This window comes from Brassica oleracea, chromosome C8 (genome assembly GCF_000695525.1).
Source record: "Brassica oleracea var. oleracea cultivar TO1000 chromosome C8, BOL, whole genome shotgun sequence".
In the NCBI taxonomy this organism is placed as follows: domain Eukaryota; kingdom Viridiplantae; phylum Streptophyta; class Magnoliopsida; order Brassicales; family Brassicaceae; genus Brassica; species Brassica oleracea.
This window is the reverse complement of record NC_027755.1, coordinates 26321177-26344444: the sequence shown is the minus strand read 5'-3', so window position 1 is coordinate 26344444 and position 23268 is coordinate 26321177. Positions and strand designations below refer to the sequence as shown.

At 34.4% G+C, this 23268-nt stretch overlaps 2 protein-coding genes, 1 long non-coding RNA gene and 1 pseudogene across 11 annotated transcripts; 2 read left to right on the top strand and 2 right to left on the bottom strand.

The window, feature by feature from the left end:
- Positions 1–1875: 1875 nt before the first annotated feature.
- LOC106309057 lies at positions 1876–4799 on the bottom strand (annotated as a pseudogene).
- A 2022-nt stretch (positions 4800–6821) lies between these two features.
- LOC106312756 (casein kinase II subunit alpha-like) lies at positions 6822–10739 on the bottom strand. The gene is made up of 12 exons (XM_013750393.1): positions 10656–10739; positions 9236–9290; positions 8839–9130; positions 8533–8662; positions 8247–8441; positions 8016–8173; positions 7824–7914; positions 7681–7746; positions 7496–7578; positions 7352–7415; positions 7207–7275; positions 6822–7070 (listed from the first exon to the last, which is right to left on the bottom strand). The coding sequence occupies exons 3-12, from the start codon at positions 9075–9077 to the stop codon at positions 7014–7016; spliced, it is 1152 nt and encodes a 383-aa protein (XP_013605847.1). The 5' UTR covers positions 9078–9130; positions 9236–9290; positions 10656–10739; the 3' UTR covers positions 6822–7013.
- Positions 10740–13494: 2755 nt separating this feature from the next.
- Positions 13495–16251, top strand: LOC106310052 (BTB/POZ domain-containing protein At5g67385-like). Of its 2 annotated transcripts, none has more exons than XM_013747242.1 (5): positions 13495–13846; positions 13941–14010; positions 14079–14633; positions 14718–15218; positions 15557–16251. In XM_013747242.1, the coding sequence occupies exons 1-5, from the start codon at positions 13791–13793 to the stop codon at positions 16076–16078; spliced, it is 1704 nt and encodes a 567-aa protein (XP_013602696.1). In that variant the 5' UTR covers positions 13495–13790; the 3' UTR covers positions 16079–16251. The 2 variants fall into 2 exon arrangements, with proteins under 2 accessions (XP_013602696.1, XP_013602697.1); XM_013747243.1 differs by having other exon boundaries at positions 13497–13846; positions 14721–15218.
- Positions 16252–19108: 2857 nt separating this feature from the next.
- LOC106307585 lies at positions 19109–21981 on the top strand. 8 transcript variants are annotated; one of them, XR_001263359.1, is made up of 8 exons: positions 19122–19765; positions 19846–19958; positions 20083–20162; positions 20235–20334; positions 20413–20563; positions 20666–21074; positions 21395–21499; positions 21592–21981. It is a non-coding gene; the product is annotated as an uncharacterized LOC106307585 (long non-coding RNA). The 8 variants fall into 8 exon arrangements; XR_001263354.1 differs by having other exon boundaries at positions 19124–19765; positions 20666–20826; positions 20931–21499; XR_001263356.1 differs by having other exon boundaries at positions 19124–19765; positions 20666–21308.
- Positions 21982–23268: the final 1287 nt, after the last annotated feature.

Here is a 23268-nt window from a genome sequence, read left to right as displayed (position 1 = left end):
AAAAAAGTTTTGACCACAATCCGACAATTTTGTGACGATTAAAAGAAGTGGACGAGAAGTGGTCATAAATTACTAACGAATAATATTAGTTAGAAAATGGTCAAAAAATTGTGACCAAATCTTGACGACTAAAATATGGTCAGAAAAGTGGTCATAATTTGATCATAACGTAGTCACAATTTGCTTTAGAAAATAGCGGTTTCTTGGCGTTTGGTTAGTGGTCAGCAACCTTGAATGTGGTCAGAAAATTGCCACAAATTTTGATTTTGTTTACGTTAACAAACTAGCCGTTAACGATACTTCTCTATATAAATGATTTAGTTCATTGTAGGCAATTCACCAAAGCTGAGAAACAACGCATTAAAAAATGTCTTCAAACAGTTATAATTTTCGTTCATGGATGAACAATCAATGGGATTCAAATGGCCAAATTTCAAAGGAGTTTGCGGAAGGACTTAAAGAATTTATGGGATTTGCTGGAAACCAAGATCTTACTTTGAGAGGAGGTAAGATGTTTTGTCCAAGTATTCGTTGTGATAATAGTAAATTTATTCCTATAGAAAGAGTATGGAATCATTTGTATCAGTGTGGATTTACACCTAACTATAAAATCTGGTATTTACACAAAGAAGTTGATATAGGAAATATACCTAGAACTAATGAAAATATGGCGGTTAGTTTAGAGGAATCTATAGATGCAGTAGAAATGGTAAAAGATGCATTTCGTGAAAATATCTCCTCTTTTATAGAAGACGGAAATAGGGTTGAGGAACCAAATTTAGAAGCAAGAAGATTTTTTGATATGTTTGATGCAGCTAAACATCCAATATATGAGGGTTGTAAAAATGGCCATTCTCCTTTGTCCGCTGCAACAAGGATGATGGGCATAAAGACAGATTTTAATTTGGCAGAAGACTGTGTAGATGCAGTTGCTAGTTTTGTGAAAGAATATTTGCCATAAGATAATATGTGTCCAGCTTCTTATGACGAGGTAGATAAACTTGTTTCCGGTCTAGGTTTGCCTTATCAAATGATCGATGTTTGCATCGATAATTGTATGATATATTGGAAAGCAGATGCGAACTACTTGTCATGCCGATTTTGTGGAAAACCTCGGTTTAAGGCCACCAGTGGGAGAGCCAAAGTTCCGTATAAGCGTATGTGGTATTTTCCATTAGCAGATAGGCTTAAAAGGCTATATCAATCTCAACGGACAGCAAGTGCAATGAGATGACATAAGGAGCAATCAAGTGGGGGAGATATTGTGCATCCCTCAGATGCAAAGGCATGGAAGCACTTTCAGTCCCTTTATGAGGAATTTGCATTAGAGAGTAGAAATGTCTACCTCGGACTATCCACTGATGGTTTTAATCCATTTGGAAAATATGAAAGGCAATATTCATTGTGGCCAGTGATTGTCATACCTTACAATTTACTCCCTTCTTTGTGCATGAAACGAGAGTTTCTATTTCTCACCATACTTGTTCCTGGTCCAGAACATCCGAGAAGATCTCTTGATGAATTCTTACAGCCACTGATTTGTGAGTTGCAAGAGTTATGGGCAAATGGTGTCAAAGCATTTGATGTTTCGTGTCGACAAAGTGTTAAAAATATTAATATTTTTAGCAGTGTTACATTGAACTAACAGTTCTACTTGGTTACCTCTTTTATAAGAAAAGGTGCATGTCAAAAAAAAGACTACTTATGTATTGTTTCTTGTTTCTCTGGAACTTTTAGCCCAGTTATCATAAGTTTATTTAATGAATATGACTCTACTACATTGTTAGCCTACAAGTGATTACATTCATTTTGTCAAAAGTAAAGAGTATGAAGTTACACAAAGGTTGAAAGCAAATATCTGTAAATTGACAATATTCAAAAATAATGAAATAACTGGTTGTTACCTTCTACACTGTTTATGGATTGAGTATGGGTATTAGATTTATCTGGTGATATTGTCGGGTCGGGGCTAAGCTTACAAAAAGGCAAGAAACGCAGTTGAGTTGCTTCGTCTTCCCATTCAACCTCTTTAATCCACCCTTCCTCTGCGTATTCAATGAAAAATACTTCAAACCTGACAACACTGTTAGAATCCAACGGAAACTTTCTCAGCATCGGACATTCTGAAATGTTGATCCTGCTCAAACATGGAAAAGACAGAGGACTCCAGTATATGCTCTTCAACATAGGTGAATGATATAAGTTGAGGCTTCTTAGTTTTTGAAAAGGAACAAGTCCTCCTGTAACGCTTGCAGCTTTTTACTTGCTTATAATCTCTTCCAATTGATTTGAGTATTTAACTCTAAGATCAACAAGGTTTGGAGCAAACACCAGCCACATCAAATCTTTAAGACGATAGCAAACACATATATCGACTTGGGAGAGACTTTGGAAACATGGAGTTGTCCTCTCAATCTGTATTTCCCCCATTGTGCATCCCGTTAGGTTGAGCCTACGTAGATCACTCGTAGCTAGCAAAGTCAATACTTTCGTTGATTCTCCAATACTGTTGATGTCTACCTTTCGGATGCATTTTACCAACATAGGAGAACTTAACAGTTGATCCAAAACAAACCCTGATCTGACCTCAATGGTAAGATTTTCAAGATATTCCAGGAGCTGCAGCTCCTTCAGCAAGTTCATATCTAGCGTCTTGTTGGATCTCATATACTTGGTTTATTGCCCTTTCTCTACCTTGGCTTTCATCTATGAATCCCTCACATATCCAATAATCCACCAGTCTCTCTTTATCTATAAGATAATCTTCAGGAAATAGAGAGCAATAAAGAAAACATGATTTCACCACCTCTCCATTTACGCTATCATAGCTATACTTGAGAATAGGAAGAATTTCATCTTTCATGCCTGAAAAATCTGCCGCCGATAAAATCAAAACGTCCATTGCATGACGCCATTCTTGTACCGTACTTTTGCATGACATAGTTTCCCCGATTACATTGAGTGCCAATCAGGCCCGGGCTTCATCCCATACACGTGAAACAATCGTATGGGGCCATGATTTATCAGAAAAAAAAGGACTACTTTTTTTATTGTTGTTACTTAAATAGATCAATATGTATTGTAGACAACTTAAAAAAAAGTGACGAAACATCTTTTATATACAAACACGGTTAAATCGTACTTATCCTTTTATGTTATTTAATATGAATGGATTAAAAAGGCAAAACTGATTTTTTGGGTCAAAAAAGAACATAAATTAAGAATAATTATTTTTAGGCTAAATTATTTTTTCTTCAGAGGGAATTGTGTTTCATTCTTTTTCTACTACCTTCTCGCACGAGTTACAAGGCCAAAATATAAAAAGAGTTATCAAAATATATAGATTGTCTATGATATAATGTTCACAATCCCGTTTTAGATGCTCCAACCGAAAGAAGCTTTGTAAAAATATTACTTGCGATTAACTATACTACAAAGAAATATTTAATGGTTAATGGTTTGACTATGTTATCAACTAAGAAAAATATGATCAGAAAACCTTGATTCTAAAAGTTTGATAGATAATTTTCAGAAAAAATTAAAAAGAGTTATTTTACAAAAAAAAATATCAAATTTTAATAGTTTTGAAGTTGTTGTAAAAAAATTATTATAAAATTGATTTTTTATCGAGAAACTTTTTATGTATAGTTAAGGGCCTCGGTTTTGTATTTCGTATTGGACCTCTAATATCTGAGGACCGGCACTACTGCCAATGGTAAGCCAAAACATTTTCCAGCGACTTGTTTTGCGAGATCAGGAATGTCTGCATGGATTTTCAGTGTCCTTTCTCCAACTTTCTTTTGGAACAACTCCCATGCTTTGTCGGAACCTAGACAACAGACTTCGATCAGGTCCTCAACCTCCATGCGCCCACACACATCTCTAGAGCGAGTGGTGAACACTACTTTGCATCCATTTGCTATATTCGGATAAGGGACTCCAATCGTTAAATTAATTTTCGCCCATATATCATCGAAGAATAACACAAATTTCCGTGTCTTGAGAACATTGTGTATGCCAATGGCTCTACGATACTCATTGTTTTGGTCTCACTCCACATTCCAAAGCCCTAATTTTTTTGCTATGTCGTCTTGAATCTTAAGGATGTCTAAACTCTTAGACACCACAACCCATAACAACATCGAAGCTGCCTCTTACTTTAGTAAAATTATTGTTGATCTGCGCAAGAAGAGTGGTTTTGCCAACTCCACCCATACCATACAAACCTAAAACCCCAACTCCATCTTCCATGAGACGGTTCCATACCTTTTCAAGCAATGTTTCATGACAAACAATTGTGGGTGGGATAGGTATCTCTTCAACCTCACTTACATGAACTCCCTCAGTCACCACATCAAAGTCTCCTTGAGAACTGGTACTCTCAACCACTTTTAACATCCAGATTACTCATTTGCCATAACGGTAGCTCATTTTCACATTCTTGGAGCATAATCCACAAAAACACAACCTCTGGAGTTCAGCGGGGCTAGTACTAAGCAGATCGTTAAAGTGATTCTCGATGTCGAGGACATTCTTTAGCCATACCTGGACTTTGGCAAGCATTTGACGGCTTCCCGTAAACTCTTCTCTGCTTACCCTTGCTTGCACATCATCTCGCTTTGCCTTGATCACTTCCATCTCTTTATGCAGAGCTGCTAGATTCTCTGAAAGGTTGTAGATGTAACTTTCATTGACCGATAAACATTGAGAGACTTGATTCACAAGTTGATCACATGAAATGGAGACAGACAAACAACTTCCCATTTCTGAAGAGAGAGAGAAGGAACAATAATTCAGAGAGAAAAACCAGAGCTAATTATTACACAAAAATGAAGATAAAGTTGTTTGTTTAATATTTTAAAGACTACCAATGATTTTCAACCACAAACATTGGCTCCTACAATGATGGCAAACAAGTTAACTGTGTCGACGAAGACTACAAGTCAACAATGTCACTCTAGCATGCAGAGTTGAAAATAATGTGTTCGACTAAATTAAATATTTGTATAAATGTGTGTTGGAAGAAAAATTACAACCGCAAATGGTCTAATGTATTATTGGATTTTCAGAAAATCAATATTAATGAGTTTTAAACCAAGTCCCTATACGCACCCAGAGTTGAAAACTAGAACAATGTCACTCACTATACGCACGAGAGGCTTGACACGGATCGGATATCCAGGCAATTTTAAGATATTCGGATCTTTATCCGACAGATCTATAATTTTATTATCTTTATCCGGATCCGGGGTTCGCGGATATCCGGATGTCGGATATCCTTCTAAAAATTATAATATCCGGCGGATATCCGGATCCAGATTTGGATCCTTAAAATAAATAAAAAATAATATTAATATATAAAATATTAACAATAATTTAAAAATAAAAAAATATATAATGTTTTTAGTTATTTCTATGTATAGTATTACAAAATTTACATAAAATTTATATATACTATTATAAAAATGAAAATTTATTAAATAAAATTAGTTTTTATATATAGATATTATTATTTTTGAAATAGTTATTAATAAAATTTACGGATCTGGATATCCGGACTAAAAATCAAGATATCCGGATCCGGATTCGGTTTTGACGGATCCATCATTTTACTATCCGGATCCGAATTCGACCTCTCCGGATATCCAGATTTTCGGATCGGATCCGGATCGGATCTCGGATCGGATCCGGATCTCGGATAAAAGTCTCATGCCTAACGCACCCACAGTTGATTTTATTTTGAGTTGAAATTTAATATATAATAACTAGAATCTACCTAGCTGGGGGTTTTTCTTCTGATGTTTAGTTTTCTTTTTCTTTTCGGGGCAAACTATATTTGTAGATATAGTTTCATACAAAGTATCAACACATTTTTTTTTGAGTGAAGTATCAACACATCTTTAAACTTTTAACAGATGTTGTCATACAAATTATAAAATGAAAACAAAATAAAATATAACTCACCGCGAATTAAAATTTAAAATTATAGAGTATTTATAGCACAAAATAAATTATTAATATAATTTCAATAGAGTATATATAAATTTTGAAATTAATTAATAATTTATATTGTGCTAAATAACTCTATAATTTTACTAAATTTTAACCAGGGTGAGTTATATTTTAGTTTGTTTTCATTTTATACTTTATATAAGAACTTTATAAAGTTTGAAAATTCAAATTTTATAAATAATTTATATTTAGTTTTTTTTTTTGTAAAATGTAACCTACTATGCATGTTTGTATATATCTTTCAAAATATTAAATAAAAATATGCATTGCTATTTCTATAAAATATATTCTAAAAATGACTTTAAAAATCTTAATAACCAAAAGGTTAACAAATTATTTTTAAAAATTTATAATTTTATGAAAATCTTAATATATCTTAGAATTATAGTTATTTATACTACATATACAATTCTCAGTAATACAAACATCATTAGAACGAAATTCTCGCTCAACAGTGCCAACCATCATGAATTATCAAATTTCAATATTATGGGGGGAATTCTTATTTTATGGAGTGCTATTAAAGTTTCTTTTCTTATTTTTAGATATATTTGAAAATATATTATTGGACTATATAAGAATTTCAAACTTTGCAATCCCTTTAATTTAAATATTTCTTTGTTCTTAAATATTGCTTGGCCATTGGTTAAATCCTCTTTGGCTTAAGGAGTTTTTTGTGCCACACTAGTGCTATAACCTCTGTGCTGTAGCCTTGTAAGTAGTTTGTTGTTGTTGTCTGATGCTTGGCATCTTCTTTACTGATGATTTTTGTATATCTTGATCATTTGATTTTAATGGAAATTTTCAGATGTAAAAAAAACTAGATTCCTTTTTATAAATATCAAGATTAAACAATAGAAGTTCTACAGAAGATTGAAAATAGATGAAAATACTCGGATAAACTTTTAAAGTTAAACATTAACACCACTTCTTTAAAAGATAACAACAACTTATCGGGAGGACAATCCACCAGTTTCAGATACACACTCAGAGACGTCCTATTAAGTTCTCATTCTGCTGCTCTCTGCTGCCTTGACTTGTGCGAAATAAGGATGAGCCTGTCGTATTCACAAAAGGTATCAAACCGAACTAATCAATCTCATTCTCATGATCATATCCATGTAAACAAACAAGATTCTCTGATCATAAGCAGACCAAGAAATATCAGCGGCTGAATAATGTTCAGTTACATACCATTGCTTCTTTTGCAGTTAACCTGTCTTGATGATCATACCGAAGTAGCTTGTCCAGGAAATCAATCGCCTACATGTAAGAAAACACAACAAGTTAGAGAGCTCGGGGAAGCAGCAGTGGCAAAAGTCAAATGGATCTGTGTTACCTCAGGTGAGACCAAATGCCTATTGTCAGCATTGATGAATTTGGACCAAGGCTTCCTGCTATGTCTATGGAAATATCCCCAAGGAAAGTATTAATCATTGGCATTACTATTATAATATTAGGGAATACGTGACTTATTGCTTACCTCCCAACAAGTGCCTCTAATTGAGCGTCAAGTTCTAACTGATACTTGTTCAGATATGCATTCAATTCATCGGTTCCAAGGACCTGAGTCAAGAGTCAAACAAATACTCTTTAGATGTGAAAAAAAAACAACTTGACGCCCTCTAAAATCACAATAATACACATTGCTAAAAACAATTAAATTACCTTGGCAATTTTGACAAGCTGATCCTGGTTGTCATGGCCATAGAAGAAAGGTTCCTTGCGGAATATCTACAAGGGAAGATAATTAGGTAAATCAGATGAAAACATGGTGCAGATAATCATATAAATGTAGCAAAGGTACTCACCATCCCAGCAAACATGCAACCGAGGCTCCACATGTCCAAGGAATAGTCATAGTCCTGTAAATCCACTAAAAGTTCGGGTCCCTTGAAGTACCTGATTGAAGAGGTAACATTTCATCGAGCTTAGTTATTGATAAAGACAGTATAATGTGACATGTTTACATTAAAAAAAAAAAAAAAAAGAGATAACAGAACCTGGAGGCCACACGGACGTTATACTCTTTTCCAGGATGATAAAACTCAGCGAGACCCCAATCTATAAGGCGAAGTTTGCGCAGCTCATGGTCGATCATGACATTGTGTGGCTTGACATCTCTGTGCATTATACCTTGCGAGTGGCAGTAGTCCAATGCCTGCAAATTTCAAGGTTATAACTAACCTTTATATGTTGTAACTGAATGGTAAAAGGGATTACACAAAAGTTACCTTCAGCAGCTCGTAGATGTAGTATCGGATGTCATAGTCAGTCAAAGTAGGATACAGAACCTTAAAGTCAGTGCTGTTAACATACTCAAATATCAAGCTTGGGGTTTTTGAGTGTTGGTCTCTGACAACATCGAGCAGCTTCACAATATTTGGGCCTCCACAGAGATTCTGAAGTATCTTAATCTCTCTTCTAATCTGTTAAAGGATGGGATCACATAAATAACAATTCACAAAAGCCACTCTGCAAAAGAAACTATCTAAGTTTTAAGTAATGTAAGACACTAACCTTCTTCTTCTTGACAGGCTTAAGAATCTTGATAACACATTTCTCGTTGCTGTTCATGTTAATCCCCTCGAAAACTTCACTGTATTTGCCTCTCCCCACTTTCCTCACTACCTCGTAATCATCTTGCTCTCTGAAGAAACCAAACACAAAAGAAGAAAGCTTCAACCTTTTAACAAAAGCATAATTCATATACAGAACTAAACCAAACAACTTCTCCTCAAACAGATCAAACATCAGCAGAGGCATAAAAAGGCTCAAACTTTAGTATCAATCCCGCAAAAAGACGAAGAAAGCTTTGGATCTTACCCCCACTCAACATTGAGAGACTCGTAATCCCAATACTCTTTGGGACGGATCACGTTCACGTCAGTGTACACACGAGCTTTCGACATCACGGTGGGAAGAGAGATCTCTTCTTCGAGTGGATATGGATCGAAGCTGCTTCCGTTAAGAGAAAGCGCCGACGGCGCACGCGAGATGAAGATGGCGCAGCACAATAAGAGGAAGCGTCCAAGAGATGCGTAGGAGGAGGTGATTGGGCGCATATATCATTCAGTGCGCTCTCCCGTGCTGGATTACTCTCCTTTAGTGGCATACACTGACTCAATTATGGAAAGAAAAGTTAAAAAGAAATATTATACTAATTTGTTTAAAACGGTGCGTGTTCGCTTAACCCTAAAAGGCCTCGAAACCGTTTATGTACTTCATTATCATCATCGTAATATCTCTGGGCCTCTTTCTCTCAACCTCCTTTCTTCCTGAACAATTCAAAGATAAGTTTTTATTTTTATTTCGAGCAACCAATTAAAAGAAAAGTTATTAAATGAAAAAGCGAGGTTTTAGTAGATTACTTTTTTTTTTTAACTCGAAATTTTATTAAATCTTTAGTAATGAAACATATCATAGATTACGAAAACAGGCAGAAAATAGTAATATCTCAAGAACCAATAGCATATTACTTTTAAAATCAAGTTTTTAATACTGTTATATCATATAACAATAATGATATTATTCTGTCTGTTTTTAATAGATAAAGTTTTATTTATTTTTTTAATTTAAAATTACATGACATTTTTAATTTTTAATTTAAACTTTATTAATTTGTTTACTATTATATAATTTTTACCTAAGCCAATCCAAATTGGAAGAATTAGGCGGTTACTCTTAATAGAGACCTAAATTAGTGACTTACCTATAACTTGACACAGAGACAACTTTTTTTATAATTTGGTTTAGGTTTGACATTTACACCATTTTTACATTCTCTTTCCCTCTACAATTCATTCTGACTGTCTATTTTTCCTGCCATTCTATCCCTTCTCTTTCTTCTTAATCTCATCCTCTGTCTTTTTTTTTTCTGATTCTCCTCGTTCATTTTTCTTCATTTCTTTTTCTTCCTTGAATATATTTGTTGATTTATCATTTTCAATCAAGATACATAAAATTTTGGATGCCAATTTTTTGATATTCCAATGAAAACCAAAAGTGATTTAACACCAAATCTTGATAAGACCGACGAAATTCATGATAGTAATTCTATTGATGATAAAAGTTAGTAACTCTCATATGACTTTGATTCATAGTTAGAAATCATGTATTACTATTTTCTGGTATGATATACAACCATATATTTATAGAAATATGATATAAGTAAAAAAGTTAACACTATAGTATCTGTTAAGATACTTATTTGATTACCAAGTCAGGTGATACATTCTTTAAAATTCAGTATTAGTAATTAGTAACAGATATATAATATATAATTTTACATGTAACATATAAGTTCGTTGCTAAAAATTAAGTTAACAAATAAAAAAACACATGTAGCATGTAACAATCGTTATTGTAGGTTGTTAATAATTGATGTATCATCTAAAATATGTATTAGCTGTTAACATAGGTAGTAATTGAAACATATAATAATTGATGTATTAACAGATAAGTTAGTTACTAAAATTTAAGTTATGGAGTAAAACAATACATCTAGCATGTAACAATCGTTATTGTAAGTTGTTAATAATTGGTGTATCATTTAAAATACGTGTTACCTGTTAATATAGGTATTAGCTGAAACTTCACTTACAACACATCATGACCCAATTTAAAAAAGCTTTGCTCTTTACCAGTTTCAAAACTTTGGAAAAGACTTCCTCAATTGCTCCAACTCGAGATCCGACATGACTTTGACCTATGCACCAAAACACATCTCAGCTCTGATTTGCACACACGGATCTAAAAGACAAAACCCAAGAAAATAATAGATCATAGTTTTAAAAAGAACAATCAAACCCATAAAAAATAATTAGTGGAAACATGTTAATACCTAGTTTGAATCATTTGGTAAGAAATATAAAATATTATTTTTAATTGAGAAGAGAGAAAAGAAAAGTTAGAGATGAAATGAAAAATAATTAGAAAAGAAGCTGAGAGAAAACTAGGAAAAACCAGAAAGAAACATACATAAAATTAAAAGAAGAGCTGAGGGAGGGAGGGAGAGAGGGAGAGAGAGAGAGGGAGGGAGGGAGAGAGGGAGGGAGAGAGAGAGAGAGAGAGAGAGAGAGAGAGAGAGAGAGAGAGAGAGAAGTGAATTGGAGACAGCTTATGACATGCGCAGACACGTTATCGTAGCAGTCAGTAATAGATGCGTAGGGTCAAAACAGGATTAAAATTATTTAAGTCATATCATGTGTAAGATGTCTAATTAGGGGTCCGTGTAGAGGCATAGATGCCAATTAATCCATCCAAATAAGTCAAAATTATGTCAAAATGAATAAACTAACCCAAGCCAATCCATATCCAAATAAGTTAAGCTTAAATGGATTATAGATTAGTCCTACTCATTTGACAAATGGATTGTAGCAATCTATAACTTTTTAAGTTAATGATTAAATGATTTCAATAACTAATCTTGAATAATAATTTTATAATTTAAATAGTTATTAAACTAAAATATTATTACTATTTTAGGTTAGGCATAAAATATTATTTAGATTTTGATAAAACACAATTTTGTGGTTTCGGTAGAAAAATTCAATTTTACAGTTTTGGCAGGATAAACATAATTTTTCGATTTTGACTGGTTAACACGAATATATTTTCTGTGGAAAAACACGATTGTGCGGTTTTGGCGAAAACATGATTTTGCGGTTCTAATGAAAAATTCAAATTTGTGGTCTTAGGAGGAAACACAATTTTATGATTTTGGAGAAAAAACATATTTTTACGATTTTGACAAAAAAATATGGTTTTGCGATTTTGATAGAAAAACATGTTTCGACGGTTCTAATGAAAAAAATAGAATTTGTGGTTTTAGGAGGAAACACAATTTTTGGTTTTGGAGGAAAAACATATTTTTTACTATTTTGATTAAAAACATTTGCGATTTAGACAGCAAAAACATGTTTTGATGGTTCTAACGAAAAACTTGACTTTATGTTTTAGTGAGAAACACAATTTTGTGGTTTTGGAAGAAAAATTGTCAAAATATGATTTTGCTATTTTGACACAAAAACATGTTTTGATGATTTCATGCAAAAATATGTTTAGCAGTTTTGGCCAAAAACATGATTTTGTTCGATATTTTCGTGAGAAAACATAATTTTAAGGTTGTAGAGGGGAAACATGGTTTAGCGGTTTGAGTGATCTACATAGAGCTAGGAAGAATCTGAGTGAAACAGTAGCTAAACCAAAGAGTTCGAATGGTGGTAGAATCATTACCCTCCTTCCAAGGTATGGAGAAGCTTCCTGTAGAGTTTCTTCCAGGTAAGAAAGCTGAACAAACCAGGTTCAAACCGGCTATTCCGAAAGCTGAACCGATCAAGAGGAAGACTCATGCCTCATGGAATCGAGAAGCGGGAAACAAGGAAGATGAAGACAGAGGTTTACCGAGAAAGCGGTCGCTGTTTCTGGTCCATCTTCGATTCATCTATAATGTAAAACAAAACGTTCTCGCAGACTGTTAAAAACCAGTTTTCTGTAATATTTTTTTTTAATGGTTTCATCATGATTTTCAAATCTTTGATCTGTTAAATGTGGACGTCTTTAATGTTATTTATTACTATAACTAGTCAAATTTCAAGAAAGTGATTGAACAAAAGACACCATTTATAGGCTTATGGCAAAGATTCATGTTGTGTCTCAATCAGAAATTCAATTACCAAACAAAAAATATACAGATCTGGTAATTAAAACTTGTAGGATATATACAAGATTTATGTTCTGTCACAAAAATCCAACTTTTTTGTGAAAACAAAAATCCAACATCTGTATTCTCACTCTCTTTTCTTCTTCAATCATGATTCATTCATTGTACATGTTCTATAAGCTGTATGGACAAAAACATTTTGGAAGTATTGATAAGTCGACAAAATATAAAACCTTGAAACTTGGAGAAAGAAGCAGACACTAGAAAATTGATGTTACTCAGCCAAAAGTGATGAGTTTGATATTACAAGATGAGTTCTCTTAGCCAGAGAATCGGCCTCGATATTACTTAATCTAGGAACATGATTAAATCCGATAGAATAATTAGAAGAGTTTTTATTTTGCATAAAAAATGTACCAGGGATGACTCTTTGAAACCCTGATGCAGTATTTGCCTTTGAAGTTGAGCAACGAGATAAAAGATTTAGAATGTGACTAAAGAAAGAGCGTTCTGCATCTTGCAGATGTTACCTTAGTGAACAATAGTTTGACCTTTGAGGTTTTTGATTTGTCATTCCACATGTTTTTGTTGGTAAAAAAAATATGATAATCGTATTTCACAGTTTCATTATTTGGCGGTGTGATCGATCAAGGAATTTTTGTTTGTATTGTTATTATTATTGTAGTTTTTTTTTTTTTGTCACAAAAATATGAGACCTATTATTATTGTAGTTTATTAGTACGAAAAGACGTCTCATGTAAACAAGTATCCCTACCTCTTTGAAGTTTGAGCCACATACTCCAAAAACTGTCTCAATTCTCAATCTTGAGCTCTCTTCCTTGTTAACTACGTAACTACCCTCCATGCCTCTCGCTTTTGTCTCCTCACTGACAGGGCTAGTATAGGTATTTTCGTAGTTTGATCTGAATCACCGAAAATGGAAAGGAGGAAACCTTTTTGGTGGATCATCCCTATTCTTAATCGTCTCTTTTGTTTACGTGTAACGATTCCAACTTCAGATGATCTCTCTATATATATGAGTTACACTGAAAAAGAGTCTTTAAAGTAGTTCTATGGTTTATTTCTTGAGCAAGAAGAAACAGAACACCATTAAATGTCCGCAAAGAGGAAGGAGCTTCTGTCCTTAGCCATGGAGAGAACTAGTGAATGGTTTATCACTCTCTTCCTATATTTTCATCTTATTCTTTTGTTATCAAATATGTAAATCACTTGGTTTATTTTCTTCTCTCACAACTTGTTGCAGGATTTCATCTCAAGAGATTCCAAGTGATATCACTGTTCACATAGGAGACACGTCCTTTTCCCTCCATAAGGTGATTTTTTTTGTAGATTCCTAGTGATATACACTTTTCTTAACACTCACTCTCTGTCATGTCTGCAGATTCTTCTGTCAAAATGTGGGTTTATAAAGAAACTTACTTCCGAGTCAAGCAACGATTCCAACATCACCGTTATCAAGATCCCAGATTTTCCAGGAGGTGCAGAAGCATTCGACCTAGCCATCAAATCTTGCTACGGAATAAACTTAGAGATGAACGCAGAAAACATCGCCATGCTGCGTTGCGCAGCAGAGTATCTTGACATGACAGAGGAACATTCTGTTGCAAACCTTGTGGAGACAACTGAGGTTTACTTAAACGAAGTGATCCTCAAGAGTTTACCGAGTTCAGTTAAAGTTCTACAAAGATCTGAGGGTTTGGTTCCTATGGCTGAGAGAGTGAAGCTTGTGAGCCGGTGCATAGATGCAATAGCTTATGCAACTTGTCAGGAGAGCCAAAACAAGGAGGATGTAGTTGACTTGTGGGCTGAGGATTTATCTGTTCTAAGGATTGATATGTTTCAACGTGTCTTGATAGCAATGATGGCTAGAGGGTTTAAGCAACACACACTTGGTCCAGTGCTTATGCTATATGCTCAAAAAGCTCTTCGAGGGTTGGTGAGATTCTTGGTTTTCTTTAACATAACAATGTATTTATCTTATTTTACTACTATTATAGAAAAAAGATTAATGAAATTTTAGCAGGAGATATCTGGAAGAGGGGCCAAGAAGATTGAGATGGAACAAGAACAGGAGAAAAGAGTGATTCTTGAAACAATAGTGAGCCTTCTTCCAAGGGGGAGAAACGCAGTTTCAGTGAGCTTTCTTTCAATGCTTTTAAGAGCTGCGTTGTACCTCGAAACCACAGTGGCTTGTAGGCTTGATTTGGAGAAGAGAATGGGATTACATTTAAGACAAGCCGTGCTTGATGATCTATTGATTCCCTCGTTCAATGGAGACAACACTATGTTTGATGTGGACACTGTTCAACGCATCCTCATGAACTATCTCGAGTTTGAAGTTGAAGGAAACACTGTTGATTTTGCTACTGATATTGGTGAACTCATGGAGTCTTATCTTGCTGAAGTCGCTTCTGATAGAAACATAAACTTGGTGAAGTTCATGGGCATAGCAGAATGCATTCCAGAGCAGTCTAGGATAAAAGATGATGGCATATATCGAGCCATTGACATGTACCTCAAGGTATAAATTTGCTACAAGACTGAAGTTTTTGTTGATTAGTAAAAGTCTTTAGTGATAAAACTCCTCGGCTATTTTTTAATCGGAAGAAAACCAATCAATTAATTTTTTAATATTTAAAACTTTCAGCTTACAAATGCTATCTATCTATAATGCTATCTATTTGGATGGAAAACAGTTAAAATGAAATGCAGTGTTTTAGTTAAAACCATCAACATTTCTAAATGAATATCTTAAAAAATTCAAAGACAGTACAGTACTGTAGGTTAAAAGAGGATGATCCAAACAAGAGAGATCTCTAGGCTCTACAGATTTTGATGTTGTTGACTGTTGTTGTGCAGGTGCATCCAAATATAAGTGAAGTGGAGAAGAAGAAAATATGCAGCTTAATGAACAGCCAAAAGCTATCGCAAGAAGCTTGTGCTCACGTAGCACAAAACAAACGTCTCCCTGTACATATAGTAGCTCAAGTTCTGCACCAAGAGCAACAAAGTCTCCGCCAAGTTTTATGTGATTCAGATTCTCCAGTAGCCGCAACCGCAATTGCACCAGAAAGTCCTCCTCCTCCTACGCTAAGCTCCTACAACAATGAGCTATCCAAACTAAACCGGGAAAACCAAGACTTGAAGCTCGAGTTGCTCAAAGTGAAACTGACGTTGAAGGAACTGGAGAGGGAGAAAGATTTTGAAATGAAGAGTTGTTCGGATTGTTCTTCGGTTTCAACTGCTTCGGTGGTTAAGTCTCCATTACGGAGAAAGTCATTTATAAGTTCCGTTTCTCGGAAGCTTGGAAAGCTTAACCCTTTTGGCCACACACAAGGACGAACCATGACGCGTAAAGGCCGAAGACATTCTATATCTTAGAGACAATAAACACTTGTTCTTGTTGATGTTTTTTCAGTTCCTGTTTTAAAAGGAGGTTTTTCTGTATCAACATGTTTCATTGTATAAGGAGAGCATGCCGAGAACATCTATTGAGTTTCTGTGTTTGGTGTAATCCTAAATATTAGGGTCATGCAATGCATATGTAACGCATCTTCCAGCTTCTACTCAATTTTTTTCATTCCCCAAGCTAGAAAATTCTCATAAATAATGGTAGCACCGTCCTAATAATACAAACTTCGAACATGCTGGGACCTCGCTACTCGTGTGACTGGTCCACATTACTGCAGATGCTGGTTGATGGAGGCCAAGACAAAATAGATATCTTTCTGCTCTGCTATACCTTCCAGATAACAGTGTACTATGTCTGGCGGGAACGGAATGGTCGGAGGCATGGAGAAAAGCCACAGACCGGAGATAGTCTACGTCGTTATATTGACAAGTATGTGAGAAATAGGATCTCTACAACTCAGATGGTGGGAGGCAAGGGATAGGAGGAGGCAATGCCGAGATGGTATGCATCAAGATGACATATATATTCTTCTAAAAGCTTATACTACACTTTAAACACATTTTGATACTAGACACATTCGTTGTAGAAAAGTTCTTTTTGTTAAATAAATTTAACATTCGTCAAAAAAAATAATACAAAAAAGTAATTGATTTCAAGCAGTACGAAATCCTCCAAACTCTTTGTTTTTGTTTTTTCTCTCTCTTTTAGTTTTACAATACTATTTTTGAGATAATTTTCTTAACGTCTAGTCTATGTTTCAATATATTGTTCTTTTTGACATTTTCGATTTAGTATGTAGTCATTTTCAAGAATGTTTTTAAAAATAGAGAGAATTTGTTGTATACATAAGATGACATAAAATAAAGAATATAGCCATACTACAGTAATCACTATTTGATGGGACAATTTGACACATTTTTTACAACGTACATCTAACATATTATTAGAAGTTACGCATTATACCGTACTATATATATTCAGTAAATAGTATATAAAAGTATAGAAAAAATATACAAAAGTAGCGTGTATTTGAGGAGGAGGAGGAGGAGGGAGGAGGAAGAAGAAGAAGAGGAGGGAGGAGGTGGAGGGAGAAGGAAGGAAGGAGCTCCAAAAAATTATACTATTTAAGTAAATAGAATAGTACTATAAGTATTAGTAACACATTGTTTTAAGGGTGAATTTGTGAGATATACATAAGAGACACTAAAATAAAGAATATGTTCATTCTACAGTATAACCTCATCGATGTGACAGGTTCTTCATAAAATGATATTACTATTCTTCAAAGAGCCCGTGGACGTGTTGAAGAGAAAGCAACTAAAAAAATGTATTGTACTATATTCTTTATAGTATCGACACAGTTGTAAGGTAGCAGATGAAATGACGTTGTTGGGAGTAGGAAAGGAACCTATACATGAGGAGGAAGAGATGACGATTGGTGACTGTGGTGGAAGAAGAGAAGATAGTGACAGTGCCGAAACAATCAATAGTAGTAATGGTGACAATGTAACGCTTGACATGAATGAAGAACAGAAAAAAAAAAGAGCTACGAGTGAAGAAAAGGTTGAGGAAAAGGATGAAAAATAAGAAACAAACGTGAAGAAAAAATATTATACTAGACTATACTTCTATGATTATATAGAATAGTATGCTATAATATTAACAATAATTTTCGCAAGAACTTATGTATATTCTTCATGTAAATGTATTGTTCGTGAAAAAAATGGTGGTTCATTATATATTAATTGTTGTTACTACAAAACTCTAAAAGTCGGATTCATTTCAATAGCATACAACCTTTAGTACCACGAATTTATATTCTACTATATTTGTTACAACACTTCAAAATAAAACATATTAACAAAGAGCATTGTTTTTCTTCTCCAATGCAACTCACCATCTAATTCTGGGATGGTTATTAGTGGCGGCGGTGCTGAAAAATAAGACAATGGAGCTGATGGAGTAGTGAAAGAGAAGAATTAGAAGGCGAAGGAGATACACTTTGCCGAAGAGAAAGAAAAAAATTGTAACATACTATATAATAATTATAAAATAGAATAGAATATGTTACAGAACATTACTGTTCATCTTCCCTAATTCAATCTATCATCTGCTTCTTCATCACTATCTCCAACCCAACGAACCAAACACCTTGCATATATAATCACCCACAGATACAACCGCCACAGCCAATCACCACAAGAACCCTAAATAGCTTCTCGAACACCCTCACCCTTCTCGTTCATCGTCTCTCTTTGAAATTCCTCTATCTCTTTTCTTCCTTTATGATGTGTCGTCTGTGTTCAAAGTTTGTTTGAAGTGAAAGAAATCTCTTCAATTGAAGAAGACACATCGACATCACTCTTTTCACACGCATAGATAAGGGTATGTTCGTCGCTTTGTAGATTAATATGTATAATATCATAGCTAAACATTCTTATGGTTAGAAACTTTATTTTTGATTTTCTTATGTGTATGTCACCTAATTCCCCATTGTTTTAAATACGTTAATTAAATGTATTATTTTATTTTAATGAATAGAATAGTATAACTTTTGTCCGATATTGTTTAAAAATCTGTTTAAAATTTTTTAAGTTATGCCATATGTACAAAAATATTTATATATTTACTAACATAATTATGTGGTTGAATTAAATTTGATCCAAAAGATATACATCAATAAAATTTGGAGGGGAATAAAAAAAAAAGACAAAGGAAAAAAAAAATGAAAAAGAAACAAAAGATATGAAAATCAATAGTTGAGATTGTTCATAAGATAAAACAAATAATCTTATATAATAAAGGAGACTTGTCTCTCTCCTCCTTCTTCCACGACAGCCAGAGCATAGGGGCTAATTGTGACACGTGTCACGTCGATAAACCTTCAACAATACCGATTTTTTCGTACTGAAAAATCTACTGAAACCATTATGGGCTCTGTCATAACTTCTGTTTGGGCTTATAAAATGCTCTTAATCTATATATTTATTTACGGTTTGGGTTTATAAGCCCATAATGATGGTGTCAAGTAAAACCCCAATAACTTTGACTCTTCACTGCTCCTTAGTCGATTACGTTCCATCTCTTGGTTCCGATGAAGCGGCATCGTAAGTTCGTAACTGTCATATGGCATTCACTCAACAACACTCACACCGGCGTTAAAATCAAAGATCCACTCGTCCTCCCACTATGCCTCATTCAATATTCTGTTTCCTTCCTCAGACACGACGAATCCAGACCTATAAATAAAGGTTCTCGGTCTGTCAGATTTTTCAGCTTCTCCTTCTGGCATCATTAGAATCATTAGAAAGCCTCACACCAGGAATAGTTTCCTCATCGTGCCGATTTAAAATCAGCTTCATAGGTTCAATGATAAGGCCGCTTTTGCCGAGATTACTGGTCCGGTCAGTCTGATATATTTGGAGCTGTTTCGGCTCCGCAATGAGAAGAAGCTGATTGCTTTGGCTAACACAAATTCTCATCTTCCTGGTTGGTCTCTAAGATTATGCTTCTAAAATAGAAAATTCAAATTCCGCGAAGATGTTGTGATTTTTTTATATTTTGTGCAAACATTATTGGTGAGTTGACCGGGATCAAAAGCACTTCAGCGAATAAGCACACAGAAAAGGCAGTGTTGCAACCATTAAAATTCAAAGGTCAGCCTCATTCCCATATCAAATTTTTTCTTAATTGTCGTCTGTTCTCACATTAAAAAAAATGAAACATTTAACATCAGTTCAGACATTACACATGTGCATGGATATATTGGTTTGGCTTAGTGTGTTAGAGCTATGACGTAGACCCAAACATTATTGTGGCAAGAAGCATAAACCCAAAAAATGGTTGGAGGTAGTTATATGTATTATGTTTGATTGCTGGTTTTTTCAGAGAATTGCTTATATGTTTTTTTAACTTTACATATCAATCAAAAATGTCTACAACTGTCTGTAACTGATCTACACTACATATGCAGGTCGGTTTTTCCTGAACCCAACTTTAGCACCCATTACTACTTTGACAAGCAGACACAGCTGGCAAGAGTTATTTTCAGAGGTACGTATACTTCCATAATCCATTCTGCTGTTTGTATGCTCTACCAGATTATTTCACACCACAGTACATTAGGTTGGAGTCTAATGCCGGCACAAACCCAGCACATGCTTCGTTCATTCATGGTTTTGAAAAGGTAGAGCTACGAATATGCTATCGCCAATATATCCCTCAGGTACACCATTTTGTTTTATTGATTAAGACCTTTGCAGCTTTACGAATTTTGTTTAAATGCAACATATTTATAAAACAGGAATGAAATGTTCCTTTACACCGGGAAAGTGGCGAGTGTTCATACAGATAATGGGTGGTGTTTCATTGCTTGCTCCAAGTGCTCTTCATAGGGAAGTATCGTCGTTTACATGCATCGGCTGTGATAACTCCAACAGTATCGGTGTGCTCAGGTTAACACTGCCTACATTCTTAATTTTTATTAACTCCTAGCTTCATTAGGCTCACATCATCCAAATCTTACAACTCTTTCGGATTTGGATTAAGTCATGCAGGTAACATGTTGAGCTAGCAGTGGCAGATGAGACTTCTTATAAATGTAAGAAACGTGTTTACATGCCATATAACATTATGGGGACATGAATGTTTTCACATCAACCACCAATAAAGTTCTTGCTGCTCATATGTGGAGAGATGATTCACCAGAATAATGCAGGTTTCACTTTTAAAATGGTCAATCTTCTCTGAAAAATAAGCACATAAGACATTATACGATTGTAGATAGGTGAATTTTTTCTAATCTTAATGGTACGGTAATAGACCGCAAAGTGAGTTAAGGGAAGAGCTAACAAAGTTAACTCAGAGAAGAACAAGCTAACAGAGATGTAGCAACAGTCTACGAGAACTACTACGCATTACATCATCATCTGGAGAAGCTTCAGAGTCGAAGTAGACATGAAATAGGTATGCTCAAACAACTAGAAAAGAAAATAAAACAAGATCCATAGGAGTTCTTAGGGTTTCCTAATGGAGTCAGTAGTAGAGAACAACTCCAGCAACCAAGATCATCATCAGCTGCATCAACATGAGCAGAAAAAAAAACAGCTTCTTTCAGGCAAAAGACCAGTCATTGATAGCTTCAACAAAGCAAAGGTTTCAACAGTATTTGTGCCTACTGATACTCCTGACACGAGCTTGGTAGATGTTTTGTGGTATTGATGTTTATGTTTGCTATGGACGCATAAGAACTAAATAGTGTTATGTTGTGGAATTACTTTGCAAAGATGGGCATCGATGGAGGAAATGTGGTCATAAGGTTACAAGAGATAACCATGTGCATAGAGCTTACTTAAGATTTTCGTTTGCCCATCTTGTCCGGTAAAAAAAGGGTACACATTGGGTTTGATTTACATTTCTAATCGTTTATATCTGCTTTTTCAGATGTCTTATGATGATCTTTGGCTTGGTTGTTGTTGTTCAGGTGCAATACAGTGCATAGGTTCCATCTGTACTGGTGGCCACATATACGCATAACCACTTGGATCAAGCACTGTGACTTTGGATATGGTTCATGTGGGCATATATTAGTTTTGGAGAAGAAAAAGGAGGTTTTGGTTCATCAAATGGCGTCTTCGTTAACTACTGATTCAAATTTTGCTCCTTTTGCGGCTGCTATATTTGGGAGGTTGATGCAGCAGTCTAGAACATGAAGCTTTCAATGAATGTTTCTGTTTTGATTTCTCATCCATGGAAAATAGGATGGGTGTTTCTTCTCTTTCGAATTGTAGTTGTTACAAAAAAGTGAAAACTTACGTGTATATAAATATTACACGTACTTGTGTTTTACATATAAACGTAACAAGATTCTTCTCTTTCCATGCACTCTTGCATATTTATTTAAAATCATAAGCATTAAAACACAAGTACATAAAAAAATCATAGGCATTCAAGAAAATTTAAGTGTCATTTGTTTTTAAAAGTCAGAAGAAAGATGATTTATGTTAAAAAAAAAAGAGAGAAGTTGATTCTTTTTTTTTGTGGTTAAGAGAAATTGATTTAATGGAAACAATTAAGGGAAAATATTTGTGAAAATATGGTCTGTATGATACGATCTTGGCTTGGAAGCAAGACATCCTTAACAAACATGCTACAATAGTACAATCATATGTTGCTCCCAATTGTCTAATCATTTAAATTTGCTTAAAACCAGTGAGTCATATATATTTATTATATTTCAAACAAGCATTTTGAAAATACATAGAGTCTAAAATTGACATCTATACATACTAGCACAGAGCTTTCATAACTTTAGTTACACTTCTAACAAAATCAACTGACTTAGTAATTGCAGGTAGCACTAGAAGTGGGAAGTAAATTAATTGAAAGTTAGTTACATGTACTGTTAACAAATCTAATCAGTTTAACAGCAAAACTCTCCAAAATCACGAAATGGAATCACAATAACTTATATGATCCCTTCTTTCTTAGGAAAAAAAAAACAAACCCAACAACGGCACCCTCAATAGCGATATGAAGATATATATAACACTATAAAAACAAGCAAACCAGCTACGAAAATTATATACAAAACAAAACATAAACCCCTTTTTAAAACAAAAACATATACCCATTTAAACAATGAAAACAATAGATAGTTATGAATTAGTCAAACACGATGAACGTGTATCTTAAAACAACCATTCAACATATAGCTTCATACAAACGATTTAATCAAATTCTTAATCCTCCAAGAACTTAACTTAAAGTATAATAAAGATAACATTCCGCGCTACCGACCACTAGTATTACATAAAATACACAGAATACTCTAGCCTAATTGTTGCAATGAATATACACTTTATTTCTTTTTTTGTTATGTACATGTGCCCCAATTTCTCTTAAAAATATACAATCGTTGTCCAATTGCATGGTATCATGCTTTCCCAAGGTTACTTGCACGGTTACTGTGAGCCCATCTGGAAAGCTTGGCTTTCGATGCCGGTGGCTAGTCTAATGTATATTTTTTTTTTCAATTTTCTGCGTCAGTTGGACAACGATTTATAAGAAAAAAAAAGTATGACTGCATGATAGTATAATCTTTTATATTGTTGACTTTCTACCCTAGTCTTTGTTTTCTAGTTTCTTAGTTTCCGATTAA